General features: G+C 36.5%; 1 protein-coding gene across 4 annotated transcripts in view; it reads left to right on the plus strand.

Annotated features, from left to right (window-relative positions):
- Positions 1-19,852, plus strand: part of myo16 (myosin XVI) — a 236,762-nt gene that overhangs the window by 77,275 nt on the left and 139,635 nt on the right. For all 4 annotated transcript variants that reach the window (XM_051904891.1, XM_051904892.1, XM_051904889.1 and 1 more), the window contains exons 3-4: positions 7,368-7,438; positions 10,769-10,912. In XM_051904891.1, coding sequence (XP_051760851.1) covers positions 7,368-7,438; positions 10,769-10,912 — 215 coding nt within the window. The remainder of the gene's footprint in view (positions 1-7,367; positions 7,439-10,768; positions 10,913-19,852) is intronic.

Genomic DNA, 19,852 nt, shown 5'->3' on the forward strand with positions numbered 1-19,852 from the left:
CAGTCTCTAGTCGCCAGTGCACCTCTTGAGGCCAGGGGAGTGATGTTTACCTGCACAGCTCTTGCTAGCTAGCCTCCCTTACATTAGCAACATGCTAACACCAAACTGAATTGTGAGTTGTTTCACATGAATAGCTCTGCCTGCAGCATGTAGAATGCTACTTATGAGGTTCCATTTCAGTTTGCTGTCTTAGAAGACAGCTGCCTATCTAGACAGTAGACAGCAGTGCAGCTCACAGGTTTTGGCGCTGAGCTAATGTGTTTCAAATTGTTGTATACACGCTATCTGAATGATTCGATATGTCTGTTTGTGGTGCCACTGATTGAATTCAGACCTCTAGAGACGTAAATTTGTTGTGTGCACTTCTCTTACCCCCCTCCCCCCATTAGTGTTATACATTAACATGGTCTAGGCCCATCCTGCCTAGATGACTGGCTCCCCTTGCTATTATATTATGGCTAATGGATGACACCTGTATCCTGCTGCAGAACATAATGCACTATTGTAGTGTGTTATGCAAGATACACTCATGCACTTCATTACAGTTCAGCAGTGGATTTGATTTAACTCAAGAGTTCAAAGAACAATAGAAGCTGTTTTCTAAAGGAAAGGTTTGTTTATCTGGCAAAAGATCCTTAGCGACAAAGTCCTCCATATCTCAAACACACAGACCAACAACCCCCACATTCACTGAGGCAAATAGGACTGTATACAAGTCCCTTATTCTCTGCCCTATTCTCTCTTTGGCCTCTCAGGTGGACAAATGGTCATGTGATGCAGATTTGTTTACACGTGGTTGTAATGAGTCTTAAATTAGTCTCCTGTGACCACTTCTGTGATAGAATTTCGATGGGCGGGTCTTCACAAGCTTGCATGCGGATTGGCCATACTAAAGGCCCTGTTTACACCTGGTATTGGTATTAAGATGCATTTTGGTCGATCGGATGACACTAAATACAGGTGTAAATGGGGTCCAAAACGTTTTGAGCTTGTCCACTTTCGACTACTTCCCGAGGTAGTCAAAAATGCATTCGACTGGATTGCTTTCGTAGTGTAGACGCTCATGTGGTTGAAAGTGTTCAAACAGCCACAAAAAACTGCCTACTCTCCACCTACTGGATTAATGCATAAACATTATGGGAAGCGCGCTGGCCAGATGGGATTTAAACTTTGTCTGCTGAAGACCCAAATTTGGTTTGAAGATGAAAAAATGTACCAAACACAATGTTCTCTCACCATTCCTGATTTCTAGCACACACACTCACAGCGTTCGGTGTGGTCTTGCGGCTGTCAGAACAGAAACGAAAGCTGATGCTCTCTGTACGTTTGTACGCATATGTAAATTGCTTATTTTGTATACAAATACAAAACATACATTTACTTGCCCATAGACACTCTCCTCGAAGAAATCAGGACAGAAGTGGTTGAATGTGGACAAAAGAGATTGATTAAAACACCAGATGTAAACGACAATGTGTCTCCCTCATCTACTTTTGATCCAATGGACCAAGACACATCTTAATACCAGGTGTAAATGGGGCCAAAGATGCATCAAGTATATGTATGTGCTTTTCCAATTTATTTTAAAGCCACACATAAAACCCTTGTTTTAGTAGTTCTACTAATTTCTACTTTCTATTCATCAAATAATCCTGAAAAAAATCCTAAAAAAAAAAAAGATTTTCCATAGAAATATTAAGCAGCACAACAGTTTTGTCAGAATGATTTGTAAAGTCTGGTGTAAAGTCTTTGCCATCAAAGAAGTAAATTATATTTTAAGGTAAATTCAAATAGAAAACAGTTCTTTTCAGTTGTAATAATATTTCCAAAAATAGTGTATATATCATATAATATGTTATTTTTTCACCATATATAAGAGCATATCAAATGTGGCAGTCCGTGGAATCCAAAAGTAGCAAGAGCATTCACATGTTATCCATATTCCTTATCTTTTAATCTCTTATATCCTACTATCTTGCCTTTTCCTCTCTCGTCCTCTCCTTTCCCCATGCATGGTTTCCATGGAAACGCCACATATGGTTCCAACAGCTGTTTTCCCATTTTCCCGTGACAGGTTGAATTTCGCCCACTCTTGCGCCCAACATCAAGTCATAGGAAATGCAGCAGATTATCAACCACACAGAGGAAAACACATATTAGCCTTATCAGACAAGCACCAACAGAGCACATTCCAATAAACCGGAGCGCCGAAATGTTTGGATAATTCCAAGGAAGTCCAGTTTAATTCCAGAATTGCTGGTGTGAATATTAGACCATCTGTGTCTGGTCCATTTGAGTCCTGTAAACGTCCAGCAATGATAACAGTATGTTAGGCTTTATGGTTTATTTGACCCAAATGAGTCAAAATTGGTTCCACCAGTAATAATCCACTCTGATACAGTAGCACAACATGCTTCCAACCAGTGTGCAAAGACACCTTATGGTCTAAGTGTGTCTACTGACCTCTATTTAGTTGCGGTCAGTAAAGAGGCCTGACACTGCAGGTCTCTGGTGTTTCCTCTAATGCCTGCAGCCGGACCATCTAACAGATGTGCTCATCAGGCTCCATAGTGCCAATTTAACATGCACAGGTTGTTTTCTCTCTTTGCAGTCAGCAGAATGTCTGTCCTCTAAAGACCACACAGAGTTAACTCATTTTCTCCATGGTTAACTGGACCATTTTGTAAATTATAGTCTTGTGCCCATGCAAACATTAAGCACTATTATTACTGAACGTATCATTCATGCCAATTGCTAAACAGCTTCTTAAAGGGACAGTTCGCCCAAAAATGAAAATTCTTTCATCATTTACTCACCCACATACCATGTATGACCGTTGTGTCTTCTGTAGAACACCAAAGGAGTTATTTAGAGCTGTTCTTACAGTAGAATGGTGAAAAGTGAATGGTGACACGGCTATCAAGCAAGATTTACAGTGAATAATGTTTTAAATTTTGGTCTGTTTCTCACAGAAAGCAACTGTATTACTTCAGAGGACTTGGAATGTAGCATCCATGTTATGTGGGCCACTGTTATGATGTTTTTATGGGCTTTTTAGTCATTTTTGGAACTAATAGCCCATTTTGGAACTAAAAGCACTTTCATTCAATGGAAAGAGCAGCTCTGATATTCTGGTAAACATCTAATTTTGTGTCCCACAGAAGAAAGAAAGTCACAAGGCCAGGGTGAGTAAAATGATGATAGAACCAGGGGTTATTTCATGGGTACGAGCCCTAGTAAAATAACCATTGTGTCCCAGTAAAATAGTACTGATAAATCCTTGTCTGAGAATAGAGATTATGTATACCGACCTGAGAATCATTTAACCTGATATTTCAGCAATCATGTTATGTGTGTCTATCAGCTGTTTAGAATCAGAAATAGCGGTGCCAGATTCGAGAATCTATTGACTTAAAGGATTAGTTCACTTTCAAATGAAAATTACCCCAAGCTTTACTAGCCCTCAAGCCGTCCTAGGTGTATATGACTTTCTTGTTTCTGATGAACACAATCTGAGATATATTAATAAATATCCTGACGCATCTGAGTTAACTGTTATGTGTACTTACTATAGTAATAACAGTAAATTACGCATAGTTACTAGCAACTAAACCTAAACGAAACCCTATGCATATACAGCTTGTGAATTACCATATACATAACAGTTTTAAAAAATACATCAAATTGTGGGGATACATTATTTTGCCCTAGTATGTCCCAAATGGACAGAATGTTTGGGTGAACTATCCCTTTTAATACCAGAACACCATCTAATTTTCCAACAAGTAGGTGTAATGTTCCTGAATCTGAGGACATGATGAATTTTGTTGCATTAATATGTTGATTGGGTTTTTCTCAAAGGGGGGGCTGCTTCCATCCCTTTAGCAACTCAAACCGCCCTGAACCCATGAAAAAAGTGAAAAAGTCTACCCAAGAGTAATGGAAGCATGATGAAGAATTTGCCCTAGGTATGAAAAAGGCTTTTCTGGTGCTCATTAGAGCAAACAGACTTGGGAAATTAATTAAGCTCCCTGACTGCTAATGACTGCAGATTGGACAAGTTGATTAATAATGGGTCTGAGCGTCTGACTCGGATTCTGTGTGAACAGCATTGATTGAAGTTGATTGGACTGATGTTTTTGTATTAGAAGCAAATCAATTCTTTTGCACACTACATGATTCCATCAAGTAGCCATTTCAGTTGTAATTGTATTCATTTATTGTAGTTGCACATATTCGTTTTCTGGTAATTATCTAACTTTGTTCTCCAGGGTGTTGTATGAGTTTGCTACAATGGCGTAAGGGTAGTACACTTTGCTAAAGCGGATGTTTTGTTGTTTTTTGGTTGGTTTCTTGTTGCGCAAAGCCTAATGGAGGTCACGTAGATGTTTGCAGCATTCAGCGTTATCGGGTTTAACAAACAAGCCAGCAACGCATATCGCTGAGTCAGATTGCTATAACAACGCCTCATAAATAAGAATGAGTGGAGACTGTATTATTAGCATGAACTGCTCTACCTCACCACCATCACTCAGAGTGGGCTCATGCATAAATAGGTAGTGTGAATAAACAGGCCAAATACTCAACATCAGGGGTCATCCACAAGCACATCTATTTGAGATAGTAACCACTCCTGTGTGGGTCATAATATAGCTTGGTTAGGGGTGTATTACCAGATCGATCATATCATAATTACCATTGTAATTAACCTTCACTATGTCCTGACAAGTAGTGAATTGAGCACATATGTGTGTCATGCAGAAATCACACAGGTACAGATTTATTACCTAGTTTAAAACCTATTGATCTGTTGGAGCTCGTCTATCCAATGAGCTGGCAAGACTTGAGCCTGGCAGGCTTGTGTGATTAGCATTGATTGCATGTTTTGCAGTGGCGTAGGTTCATGCGATTTAAGATGCATGGCCATCATTGTGTTATGGTGATTGACAAAATTTGCTTCTTAGCTGTATCAAGCTAATCTGGCACATTGCATAGCAACGCTTTTATGGCTGAATAGCCTTTGATTGCTTTGGCGTACATCAGACACTTGTCCTTTACAAGCCTTACACCCTGCCTCATTTCCTCTCTGGGATCTTCATTCATTTTTATTTTCCTGTGTTGGCAGCTCTGTATAATCCAAAGAAGGGTCCAATTTCCTGATGGGGATTGCTGAGTGATCTCTGAGATTCACCCCTTCAGCCTCTGAGCCATCCATCACACTTACATTTGAGAACACACTTGCCATAGCCAATGTACTTGTAGCATAGTCACAGTTGTCAAGGAAATGGAGAATAGTGTTCTTGTTAATGGTTACATGTACTTACTATAGTAATAAAAGTAAATTACGCATAATTACTAGCAACTAAACCTAAACCTAACCCTATAGTAAGTACATGTTGTTACTAGATATTACACAATACATAATTGTATAATTACAATGTAACAAGGACACCTTCGCAAGACGCAAAAGTTTCTTGTAATGTCCAGGGTTCTGTTTTCCATACAATAAAAGGACAAGCTCCAAAAAGCAGCATAAAATACTGCTTATGAATTTACCCTCTGCTGTATAGCTGTCAAATATAGACACCTGTTTCACTATTAATCACTTTCAGAACTTTTTTTTTTTTTTTTTTTTTCCCAGCTGATGAACGGTACACACATAGATAGCCAATCAGAATCCACTCGACTTTTTCAGCTCAATCTTGACATAACTGCAGCATACAGTGTTTGTGTGTTTGTGTGGATGCTAATATAGTTAGCATTGTTATTCTCATTGTTCTTGGTTATCGTTCTTGGTGTGAACGGGCCTTTACACTACATTTTTGTCTTCTTCCCTTTGTGTGTTTGTTTAAAATCTTCCTTTCTGGCATAATGATCTGTTGAATAGCCTAGACATCCCTTTCGATATGGTTGAGTGCATGCCAAATAGCCTCAGTAGGCTAACCTGCTGATGCTAACATTTTTGTTTTTGTGTGCACATCTGTCTTTTCTTCACTCTTTTTTTTGTGATTTAAACCTCAGCTGAGATCATATGGGCCTCTGTCATTCCTCTGTCATTTCTCTGTGTAAGCAGATTTGTTCCTACTGAGCAAGTTTGAGACACAATTCCAGAGTATACTGTCACACTATGGAGCTGAAAAATCCCTCAGGAATATGCCAACATTTGTGTGAGTGTCTGTATGCACATTCTATCATTCATCTTTATTCAGGATCAACATAGAGTCCCTTCCCTTCTTTACTGTGCTCATTTACAGTAAATGCCATGCTAGGATCAGTCTTTTTGGTGCATTTTGGTGGGAATCGGTATAAAGTGTCTGATAGGTTCTTCAGTAATTAAAGTCAGTGGGACTTAGCCGTGTGTGATGTAGTGCACTTGAGCTCAGGCCGGAGGGAAATACAGGATGAAACTGTCAATATGCTCTAGACACTGAGAGATTCATTTAGTGGCTGTCAACAGTCCGATGGTTAAGAATAGAGACAAAGGCTGTAAAGGCCAGTTCACACCAAGAACGATAACTGTAAAGATAACAATAAAGATAACAATAAAGATAACTATATTAGTGTCCACCAACACACAATAACATTCTGTTTTATTATAAGCGTGTGCTGCAGTTTTTCCATCTGCTGCTTGAGCTCATTAAAGTCCAGTGGATTCTGAATGGCTGTCAATATTTTTTTAATAATTCACTAGTTGGAAAAAAATCGCTGTGAAAGTGATTTCAACAATATTGTTCCTCTGTGCTGTTATAGTTGCGGTGTGAACTCAACTATTCTTAAATTTAGAATGATTTTTAAAACAATATATTTATGGTTATTATAGTTATCGTCCTTGGTGTGAACGGGCCTTTAGTCTGATCCTAGTTTATAGAGTAAACACCAGACTAGTATTATTTTGGCAACATTGCATGTACCTTTTGTGGAGAAGGTCCTGTTGTTATTGGCTCTGTGAAAAAATATGTCCAAGATGGTGGACAAAGGGAGATAAATACTTCATTATAAGATGTTCAGTACCACCAAAAAAAGTGTGTACTTCTACATGTTTGTTAGCTTAGCAACATGCTAACACCAAATATTTACTTCATCGAAGTAGTACTAGTTGTTTCCATCTATGTGCAGTGTTCGAAGTTACTTACAAGATTCTATTTCAGTTAGGATGCTGCTTTACAAGGCTGGAGCCTATGTAGGCAATAGATAGCTAGGCAGCACACTAGGTTTTGGAACGGAGCCAGTGTATGACTCTAGTGTCTTTAGAGATTCTAACCATTAATCATATATCCTCATTTTATGTGTAGAATGGGTCACTAAGATTTCATGAAGTGTTCATTTTGCAGATATATTCATCCCTCTTTGCATTTCTTTTGTTCCAGTGCTGAGGCTGCTGAAGGAGGGAGCTGACCTGAACACAGTGATTTCCTCAGGAGGATCTCTGCTCCATCTGGTAAGAACATAAGGACAAGCTCTGACAAATTCAGTTACATGTGCATTGCCTCTCAAGCTGTCATACACTCTGACTGTGATGTCCTCTGCAGAAATTCTACCTGTCCCTTTTCAAAGAAGTGTCCCAATAGAGTATAAGTGGTCAAAAAAATAAAAAAAAAATAACACCTTAGCTGTTTGAGGTCAAAATTGGAAATGAAAATGGTAACACTTTAGTTTAGGGTTCAATTCTCACTATTAACTAGTTGCTTATTAGCATGCACATTACTAGGATGTTGGCTGTGTATTGGTACTTATAAAGCACATATTAATGACTTATTCTGCACAACCATATTCTACATTCCTTAATCCACTCAATTCCTACCCAATACCTAAACTTAACAACTACTTTGCTAACTATTAATAAGCAGTAATTAGGAGTTCATTGAGGCAAAAGTCATAGTTAAAGGATTAGTTCACTTTAAAATGAAAATTACTCACACTCAAGCCATCCTAGGTGTACAGTATATGACTTTCTTCTTTCTGATGAACACAATCGGAGATATATTAATAAATATCCTGATGCGTCCAAGCTTTATAATGGCAGTAAACGGGACCAACGAGTATGAAGCTCAAGAAAGTGCATCCATCCATCAAAAACGTACTCCACACGGCTCCAGGGGGTTAATAAAGGCCTTCTGAAGTGAAACAATGCGTTTGCCAGACCGCCTTCCGTATTCAACTTACGATTTCGTAAGTTGAATGTGGAAGGCGGTCTTGGCAGAAGCTAGATATTTACCTCGGTGCCGTGTGGAGTACATTTATGATGGATTAATACAGCCGATGCACTTTCTTGAGCTTCTTATTTGTTGGTTCCATTCACTGCCATTATAAAGCTTGGACGCGTCAGGATATTTATTAATATAAGTGTGTGTTCATCAGAAAGAAGAAAGTCAATTAGACTTAGGATGGCTTGAGGGTGAGTAAAGCTTGGAGTCATTTTCATTTCATTCAGGGTACAGTTAGTTAATACTGAGTATTAGACCCTATAATCTAAGGTGTGACCAAATATGATCAGCCTCAAAAAAAAAAAAAAAATTTAAAAAAATAAAATAAATACAACTCTTATTGTTCCCAGTCAAATGACCTTGAACAGCCAATATTTGATCCTTTTTTTGAAAACCTTAGCAGGATTGAAGATCTTAATTCATTTATTGGACAATTCAACATGTTCTGTTCAATGCCTGCTTGTCAACTAAATGGTCGGCATCCATTACACTCCCTTTAGTTTGTTCATTGTAACTCTGGGAAACATTTGACACCATTCTGTGACACTGACTTTAATAGACCCGGTCCGGTGTGTGAGCACTACACTCAAGCAAGATGGATGACTCAATTTTTGTTAGTTAATTTTGTGACCATAGGAGAGGTAAATAAATTTAAAGGGTTCACCAGGGTATAGTAGAGCTAAACAGAAACAAATCCAATTTTAGTGGTAATTGGATACAGTTTAATTAAGTCTTGGCACTCTCTAGGAATCAAGAGATGCTCAAACAGAAAACAATACATTTTCATGGTGCTGCATTTGAAATCAACCATTCATACCCAATGCAATATATGTAATTAACTTTTTAATTACAATTTTGATGATTGCAACTCTAACAGAAATCAGCCTCTGTCTCTGTGCAATTAATGTAATTATCTAATGTAAAAAGAGCTAAATCTTTTTAATCCATTTAAATTTCTCATTCAAATGATTAGCTAAATAATATCTGAATTGAGTTAAGGCACTTATTCACTAAAGCTCTCGGAAAGTTTGTTATTGAACAAAATGATTTAAGTTTAGATGAGGAAGATAACATATTAAATTATTCAAATTATTCCCAAAATTACAGTGGGTGCAAAAAGTATTTAGACACACAAGTCAAAAGGCATACTTGATGTTTTTCAGAGCTTTTTTTTTTTTTTTTTTTTTTTTTGCAATGACTTTTAACTAGTGTCAATGTTATTTTTAGTGGATGTATGGAGTCAGTTCTCCTAACATGTTCTCATGAGTATTCATGTGTGTTTTTTATTTAAAGTGTAATTCTGCCACATGTACATTTACTTAAGTTTAACTTTTACATGTGTATGAATCCTTATTTATCAATATTAAAACCATGGCATTAATATATCAATTCTATTTTATTCAATTGTCATATCAATGACTTCAGTCCCATGTATTAAACACAGTTTGCTTTATATGAAATAACATTTCGCTCTGTTCTGTGTGACGTCTACTGCAAACTTGTTTTGAAAGATTACATAATGTTAAACAAGACTACACTTTAAACCCTTATCATTTATTGTTTATGTAAGCGAGAGGTACGAGAGGCTGTGCTGTATCGTGAATAAGTCACGGCTGAAGGGCGTTGTTAGGTGCCTGCAACCCCTTCAGCCGTGACTTATTCACGATACAGCACTAGCCTCGAGTACCTTATTGCTTTTATAAAATGGTTACCACACAATACAAATATTAAAGCCAAAAATATGTATCAATGCAACTTTCATGCAGTAAACTTTCATTAAAAGCCTTCCTTCCGCCAGAAAAAAAAGTCCCTGACCGTGAACAGCAACAGAAGTTACATTTACAATTATTACGCCATTAGATGGCGGCAAAGACTGTTTTTATGAGTGTGTCAGTCAGTAGCGAAGACTTTTACATTGAAGAGACTGAATTGTTGTAAACACAAAACAAGACACATGCTTTGACTAGCGCTGTCAGTCATGGGAAAACCCCTTAACTGTTAAAAGGACAAGATATTGCAGCAGCCATTTAAACAGATTTTTTGTTATGAACATTGGACTGACCTGAAGGAAAATGCTAAATCTGAATGCAAGTAATAAAATCGCTCACTCGATCTCTTTATCACAATACACTTCTACATAATACAGTAAGCTTTAATGAACAATATCGATTGAGAACATACAGTTTACGTTGCTAAGAGCTGTTGCTAAGGGGTGTTGTGTGGTGATACAAAGAACCGTTGGGTGAAGCGGTCATAGCCGTGTTTTATCGTGAATAAAACACAGCTATTGACCAATCAGAATCAAGGACAGGAACTAACCGTTTTATAACGTGTAATATTTATTTTGTTTGCCGTGGGACACAAAAGGCATTTTCTCAGTATAGTCCTATGCTGTGACTGACAGTAGAAACGGCTGTGCTGCTTAATATATTTGTGAAAATCACAATTAGCCAAATATTTTTGAAAATGGAGATATTCTGTTAGATGAGAACAGAAGTCGTCATTGCTCCTCTGTGACTGGGAATGCTACATGTCTACATCTTCTCTTTCTTTTGTCTCTGCAGTGTGCCCGCCATGACAATGTGTTCGCAGCAGAGATTTTGATAGAGAAGGGACTGAATGTCAACCTGCAGGATGAGGACCTCTGGACTGCCCTGCATGTGGCCTGCGCCTGCGATCACGCAGATATGGTGCTGCTGCTACTGCTGGTGAGGAATACGATTCAGTTCAATTCTATTTAATTCAAATTTTTATTTGTATAGCGCTTTTCACAATACATATCATTTCAAAGCAGCTATACTGAAATTGCTTGTTTCAATATTACAATACGAATACACCACACACAGACACCATCAAATCAAATTTTGTATATTAGCTTTGAGATCATATAAGCTAGTGTACTTCAAAACTTTAAATTTCACTTCAAAGTATAACTAACATAAACATATTGACAAATTGTTTCTGTTCTGGAAAAAGTGAGCAAAAATCTTAATGATTTATCTTGCATTCAGGGGCATATAAAAAAAAAAAAAAATCAAAAATATGCTGTAGCTAACAGATAGCTTTTTTCAGGGATTGCAGGGCCAACACAGGAAAAAGAACTGTACTTGTCAAGTGTTTTAATGGGGTTTTAAAGAAAATTCTTGTTATTTCTCTTCGACTGTGTCATCTGTGACACATCTCTTTAATATGATTAAAAGGTTTGTGTACTGAAGGATGAAAGCAAAAATAAGAGGGAAGAGATGAAATACATGACTTCCTACCTCTCTGTACTCTCTCACTGGGGTATTGAGAATTTAATGAGCTCCTTGACACACCACACCCCTGACCAGGTGTGTGTGTGTGCATTTCAGTAACACATACTGTACACTGTAAAAAAAAAAAAAAAAAAAAATATATATATATATATATATATATATATATAATTTATTTTTTTTTTTTTCATGATTTGTCACACCATTTTTTCTTTTATCAAATCAACTTTATTAATTGTGGTTCAGATAACATAATATTTTGAGTTTCTGTTGATTAAACCAATCGCTTTCATTGTATTAACTCATTTTTTTAATTTCAATGAACTCAAAATTTTAAGGCAACCAGGTAGCCTACTTTAAGTTAAACCAACAATTATTTTTTACAGTGTAGATGTAGCGTAGATGTAGAATACATGTATATCATTCCTGACAGCCTTTGTAACTGGCGAGCACATCTCCAAAGATGGAGCATTTTGGAGCTTCAGATATAATTATGTGGAATTGTCAGGCTTGATGGTTGTATAAAGCGCACGACGAAGGAGATATCTTCTGGAGACTTTTTAATAAAGTAATTCAGACAATAAATAGGAGAATAAACCAGGAGAAACATACCACATTGCACTTGACATAAACAAAGCTAGACAAAGGACAGACAGAAACTGAGGGTTTAAATGTATGAGGGCAAACAGAGGAGCTGATGAGATAATTACTGACACACCTGAACTGAACTAACATAATCAATTTGTAACTGTGGAGACAAACAGGGAGGAAACGAGGATGACTGAACTAATGAACAAACTGAGAAGCAAACTAGAACACAAAGGCAAAAACAAACTCAAAATGTGACAGAATATTTTTCCATAGAAAAAAATCCCAATAGTTTATTTAGAAAACTCTACTAAAACAGATTTAAAACAACATGAGGGTGAGCAAATGATGACAGAACTATACCTTTAAATTCAAACATATATCGGGTTGCAGTCGGATGTAAAAAGAGCACATACACGTCTCTCCTGCAGGAGGGAATCCGAATAAGACAGCTTAGAGTAAAGTTCTGTCATATGTTGGACATGCCGGATCAGATGAGCGTAATCCTCCACAGTTCTGACAGATCCAGGCAGGATCAGGATTTCCCTGCGTCTTTAGACAGGCTGTGTTCAGCCAGCACGCAATCATGTCAGATCGCTGCCTTTACCACAAACAAACACAGCAAATCCTCCAAACTAAAACACAGGTGATTTAACTTACCCTGACAGAATGTCTTCAGTGTTTCTCTCTCAGGAATTTTTTTTTTTTTTTTTTTTTATGTGCAAAAATGCATTTTTATTACTTGATTTTTACTATTTTAAGTCTTCTTGAAATGCTGTTTGCAACACTTTTTACTTTTGAAATGTGACTTATTAATCGTTAATTGATTGGATTGTGAAAATGTAATGTTATGATTTTAAATATTTTAAATTTTAATATTAAAATATTTAGAGTCCAAAACTTCATACGCCAGAGATGCTGAAGAAAAAAAAAATGACATTTAGAATTTTCAATAGATGACTTAGCTATTTTAAGAAATAATTAATAATTCTCCAATGATATGGAGTGCATAGATGGAGTGATATGGAGTGCATAAAATAAAATAAAGTTTTTGTTCTGTTTTTTTAACCAATTCAATATGACTATCAATTTATTAACTACAACAATAATATTAATAATAATAATTGTTATTGTAATTATTTTCAAATAAAATAATTAAATATGAAATATATTACTATTGAAATAATACTATTGTACTGTTAAAAAAAAAAGTATTTAATAAAATATATATGTTTAGAAAATATTTAGTAAAATTACAATACTAATATTTATGTCTTAATTTCTTAATCACATCTTTTTCTCAAATGTTATATCCATCAAGCTTTTATTCTGGTGGAAACTGCCCTTAAAGCTTCTTTATTGTTGGCAACAGGTTCATAAACGCTTCCCACTACAAATCTGGTAAAATGGTTGGCACACATTGCATTCCCAAATGCATGTTATAAGCATAATGCAGAGATTGTGTGGAGCAGATTTGTGATTTTGATAATCACACTAAGCCATATTGTGATTTTGGTGTTTGTTATATTGTGCTGCCCTAACCAGAACACATATTTCGACTTCCCCTTGGATTCACAGACAGTTAAGACACAAGTGTGTCACTGTTTTGCCAGTCGAAAGCTCACGCTGTGTGCGTGTCAGTGAAAGCTCAAAGTAACATCTGGGTTATTTTTAGTGCTGTGACTTCAAAGAGTGTCTTTCCTTAGGAGAATTTCTTCTCCAAATGTTAGAGTGGAGAGAAGAAGCTCAAGATTATTTCTGCTTATTGGCTCCAGTACAGCACAGCATACAGATGTGGCCTGTTTGCTATGGGCACTGATAAGCCATGTAGTTTGGGTCATATTTTTCAAATGTGCAGTTTATTTCTTTGCATAAAATGTTTTTAATTTCTGAAAAAATACTGCTGCACATTTTGGCCGATTCGACAGCTCCGTTTCTGAAATCTCACCCTCTTTTGTCAGATGTCCTTGCATCTAACTGATCAAGAATGGAAGTTTTTCTCACTTCCTGGCACAAATTTGGTGCCAAATGTCGTGCCCCTCCGTGAACCATAGAGCACTGTAAGACCGTGGCCCCTCTCAGTTAAAATAACTATGAATAACATTTGAGATTTGTGGCTTTGCATTTGCGAGGAAAAAGTTTGAATGAGACTGACTGCCAGCAATAATAACAAATTTGTTTGATGTTGTCAGAGAGTTGGAAAGGCTGTTAAATCAGCAGGCTATTGAGTCGTGCGTCGCCTCCCTCAGATCCCCCAACGACTATGTAATTGAAACATACAACTGAAAATCGGCTTTAAACATGGCTATGATGCACTGCAGGAAAACAGAGCATCTTAATATAATCTAAAATTGACTTATAGTGGGAAAAGGGACCATTATACCATGAATTTGTCATTGAACAGCATATCCTCCACAAATTAGGAGCCTTGGGGTGTAAACAGACTATGAGTCAGTGTGTTTATCTCTAAAGAGAATCTAAAAGGATCATGCCAGGGGAAGATATTCGCCCCCTTCAATCCAAACCCATTTACAAAGATTCCTATACAAGCTGTTTCTCATCTTCATCCTTCATATTAATGACTGAATCATTTCATTATTATCAAGAGAATATGGAAGCTCTGCCAGCTCACGCATTACACATGAAGCCACATTTCATGCATTTAGACCTCAGGTGAAAATACAGATCACGATCTTCATATATCCATGGAAAATACACATCGAGATCTCTAAGAAAACTATCGTCTGGTTATTGTTATTCTGAATGTGCGCTGCTGAGACACCAGCTATGCCTGCTCTACTTTTCAGTGCGTGTGTCTGACTCCAGACCACTTTCAACCTGATTTTTATTGGAGCGTGAAGCAGCAAACCATGTGCGCCTGCCAGCTCATTTCAGTCACAGACCTCCTTTAGGAATACTGGCCAAAATACACTTTACTACTACTACTACTACTACTACTACAGACATGTGTATACACACAATGCCTGTGTTCAGTTCAATTAGCTACGTCCATCATAGCATCCAGATTGGATGCAGAGATCTAGTTCAGTCTGTATCACAACTGAAATATTATCTATAATATAATGTTTAGCCTTCTCTTTATCTGCAGTTTAATATGGGGGAGCTAATCCCACATAAACCGCTTTATTCAGCTGATGTATAGGCTCGAACCCCACATTCCTTCATGTCATGCATCACCTTCACAAGCACAACTTGTGCAGGACGTTTCACTATATGGTATTCTTTATTCTATACCTCTCTTACACTTAAGAAGTATTATAACTTCTCTTCATCACGTTAAAAACACATCAGGTATGTCCGTTAACACTCTGACCTGCATCGAACTGCACTGTTCAGGAAGCAGTTGTTGCAAAAATGGTGAGAATGCTGTGGTTGTACTGCTGAGGAATAGTGTGAAAATATATTTTAATCACTTATTTTTTCAGTTTTTCTGCATTTGGAAGTTCTGTAATTGTTTTTCCCTCGCATTGAACTGGAAACAGTGTTTCCATGACATGGCTATAAACTCTCCCTGCCCTTATAACTACCTTTGTTTGAGGGCGAGCCAAAGTAGCCAGCAGGCGGGTGTTATGCAAATGTTACATGGTGATGTAGCTACATCACAGAAAAATAATGGCAGGACTACAAACGGGGCATTTAAAGGGGTCATGACATGAAAAATCAAATTTGCCTTTATCTTTTGACATGTAAGAGGTCTTAATGTACCATTAAAACATTCCACAAGTTTTATAGCTTAAAATGTTCCCCTCATTACGAACAAAGCATTAATTTAATGAAGCTCCAAAAATGGCTACTTTGGATATTGTGGGATTTGTAGTGTCACATAGGCAAATACACTACCAGGCAAAAGTTTGGAAACATTACTATATTTAATGTTTTTGAACAAAGTCTCTTATGCTCATTAAGGCTGCATTTATTTCATAATAAATACAGAAAAAAACAATAATATTGTGAAATATTATTACAGTTTAAAATTATGTTTTTCTATTTTAATATATTCTTTAAAATATAATTTATTTCTGTGATGCAAAGCTGAATTTTCAGCATCATTACTCCAGTGTTCAGTGTCACATGATCCTTCAGAAATCATTGTAATATGCTGATTTATTATCAATGTTGGAAACAGTTGTGCTGCTTAATATTTTTTTATAACCTGTGATACTTTTTCGGGATTCTTTGATGAATAAAAAGTTAAAAAAATATCAGCATTTATTTAAAATAGAAATCTTTTGTAACAATATACACTACTGTTCAAAAGTTTGGGGTCAGTAATTTTTTTTCTTTATTTTTATTTTTTTTAAAGAAATTAATACTTTTATTCAGCACGGATGTGTTAAATTGATAAAAAGTGATAGTAAAGATTTATATTGTTAGAAAAGATTTATATTTTGAATAAATGCTGTTCTTTTTAACCTTTTATTCATCAATGAATCCTGAAAAAAGTATCACAGGTTCCAAAAAAATATTAAGCAACACAACTGTTTTCAACATTGATAATAACTGAGTATCAAATCAAATCAGTATCAAAAAGGATCATGTGACACTGAAGACTAGAGTAATGATGCTGAAAATTCAGCTTTGCATCACAGAAATAAATTATATTTTAAAGTATATTAAAATAGAAAACCATAATTTTAAATTGTAATAATATTTCACAATATTATTGTTTTTTTCTGTATTTATTATGAAATAAATGCAGCCTTAATGAGCATAAGAGACTTTGTTCAAAAACATTAAAAATAGTAATGTTTCCGAACTTTTGACTGGTAGTGTACATCTGCATATGACTGCCTCAAGACGTCGACGAATACTTATACATCATCACACCATATGCCCCGCCCACTGGTATTCAGTCGCTTAATGGCTGACTTTTGCCTACACCGGATGTAAGCGTTGCATCAAAAGCAAATAGAACCCATTATAATCACTGACGCTGTCTACACTGAATACAGTATACAGATGCGAGTTCAGTTTCTTTCCATTGAAATTACACTCAATGGAAACGTGAATTTCGCAAAAACTCCCAAATATCACAAAAAAGTTTAGCAAAACTGCAATGGAAACAGTTTTTTCGCATTTACAGGTCACCTGCTGTACAGTCACATCATCATTCTTCAAAGATAGCGCGGTATGTTTGTACAGAAGACGAGACAGGGGTGCTTTTCTTTTCTTATTTTTGCATCTCTTCCCTCGCGCCTCAGTTTCACCCCCATAGATGCAATGGGAGGATGCAAGAAAAGAAAATGAGGACGGGGTAATCAATAGAAATCTTATTTTTATTGGAATATTCTTGATCCCTCAAGCATCAGTTTAAAGCATCATCAGCTGCACTCGAGCCTCGAGGGATCTTATGTTATTGAAGTTTGACATCTAATATTAATCTATTAACAATTAATAATTAACATAATAGAAACTAATAGTAAATGTCTATGCACCTGTGGGAGAAGGGCTTCCAGAAGCCATGGCAAAATATTACGCTCCAAATAAAGCTCTCAGAAAGAATTATCTTTTAGAAAATGACTTATCGCGAGAGGAAAAAGACTCATCGTGAGAGTTTTAGGTGCATAACATCGGTTAATGGAAACACCGTCATTTCGCAATAGTTTTTTATCAACATTTAAAAAAAATATCTGTAATGGAAACGCAGCTACTATCAGAATGAGGGTTAAAGGAAGATAACCCCTTTTTTTCTTGTGTTTGTACAAAAAAACTTTATGAACATCAAGGAACATATTAAAATAAAAATCGAGAGGATTGGAGATGCATTTTTTTAAAAGTTGAATAACTTTTAACTTGAACGACGCATCTAGCGCATGATGCTGCAAAGATGTGAGCTGCGAGCGCAACAGACAAACATATCTAACTAGCGCATGTTTACATTGAAAAACAATGTAAAAGCAGCGCAGTGGAATGCAAAAATGCATTCTGTGATTGGCCTCTTACAATGTTCATTTTTAGGCATTTATCTTTGTATCCAATACAGTGTCATAAATTGACAGAAGAGGAATGTGTGTCATATTTCACTAAATTGAGGTCATTATTTCTGAATGTAAACCAGCTACATCATCTCCCGCTTTGTGTCTGTTTGTTTCTGTGTGTTTGTGGGAGAAAAGTGTGTTTGAGCATCTGCATGTGAGCTGTGCTGTTGCGCTTTGAAGCATTCTCTTTGATAGTACTCACAACAGACTTATGTGTGTGTGTGTGTGTGTGTGTGTGTGTGTGTGTGTGTGTGAACTACTCGTCGGTGCTGTATGAATGAATATTTCTGAAAGTAGGCCTCATTTGCATAAAAGTATGCAAGTCAGTTTGTTCAGAGCTCTCGTATGGCAGAGATAACGTGAAGACTTAATTAACTGCATTAAGACGTGATCCTTTCCCACTCACACACGTTTTCCATTTGTGAGTCTGAAGATCCCTTAATAGTGGCCATGGCCTTGCCTCTTTTTAAAACAGACCTTTCACATACACTCTGAATTCATTGTACTAAAACCTCTTTTGCTGTCTGATGCACATGCCCTCCATTTACCAAGACAGCATGCAGTCTTTATCTTTGAGAAGAAAAGCACAAGATAATGTAAAGGAATGTTAGTATACTAGTGTACTACTATTATTTCTGAAGTATTTGTACTGCAGTATGTAGTGTGAAAATAGAAATTTGTCAAAATGTCCAGTACATCACATTAGTGTTGTCTTGGTACCAAAGTCGGTACGGAAATTGTAAAAATGTGATGATATCAGCATTTCCCCCTAGCATTTTGAGCGCTGTTGAGCGCTTACACACCTCTGATTGGCCATTGTGTTCACGCGCTCAACAGATATGTCTGTGATTGGCTGCAATGATTAACGCTTCAAAAACATGTTGTAAATAGACACCTTTGATGCTCTTCACTGAGAGATTACACAGATACACACGGGAGCATTTTAAAGCAGGCGTCTTTTTAGCGGATCTCTAATATATCTGCTGATAGACGGATCCGCTGATAGATGCCAATTGTAGTCAATCACAGACATATCTGTTGAGCACGTGAACACAACGGCCAATCAGAGGTGTTTAAGAATCTACTCAACAGCGCTCAAAATACTAGGGGGAAATTCTGCTATCGTCACATTAAATTTCAGTACCAACTTGGTACCAAAGTTGATACTTTTGAAAACACCAAATCACAAGATTTATATTAGCTGAGACCCTATGAATAAAAAAAAAAAAAAAAAGATGTTTTGTTACGTTTAGTCCATATCTCAGTGTTTCCCACATGATTTTGTGAGACTGTGGTGGGTGGACATCGGTCCTTCTAGAGGCGTCCAGGGGCATGCCCTCCCGGAAGAAAATTTTGTACATTTTAAATTTAAATGCATAAATCTGGTGCATTCTGAGAGCAAAATTTAAGTGTCTAGATCAATGAAGAAATTTGTTCTTTTGTAAACAATTTTGTGCTCTAATAGTAATTTATTTATTGGTGATGGTAGGGCACATTAGTCACGTACACAACATATAGTAGGCTAAATGATAGTTCATAATTGGTCAAACATGTAGAGTATACATTTAAACCATTAAAAATATGTAGCAAAAGAGGTTACCTTTGTTGAATTAATTTATTTCTAGAATAATTAGCCTGGTGGAGGCCTGTATCTATACATCTGTATTTGTGGAACTAATGGTCACTCTTTGATTTGTTAAACACAATCCAGAATGTACTAAACACACTACTTCATTATAGAGAAAAACAACAAATTAATAAAAATATAATCATAAGCTGACAAATAAATAAATAAAATCTAGGTGAC

This window comes from Ctenopharyngodon idella, chromosome 9 (assembly GCF_019924925.1).
Source record: "Ctenopharyngodon idella isolate HZGC_01 chromosome 9, HZGC01, whole genome shotgun sequence".
Taxonomy (NCBI): domain Eukaryota; kingdom Metazoa; phylum Chordata; class Actinopteri; order Cypriniformes; family Xenocyprididae; genus Ctenopharyngodon; species Ctenopharyngodon idella.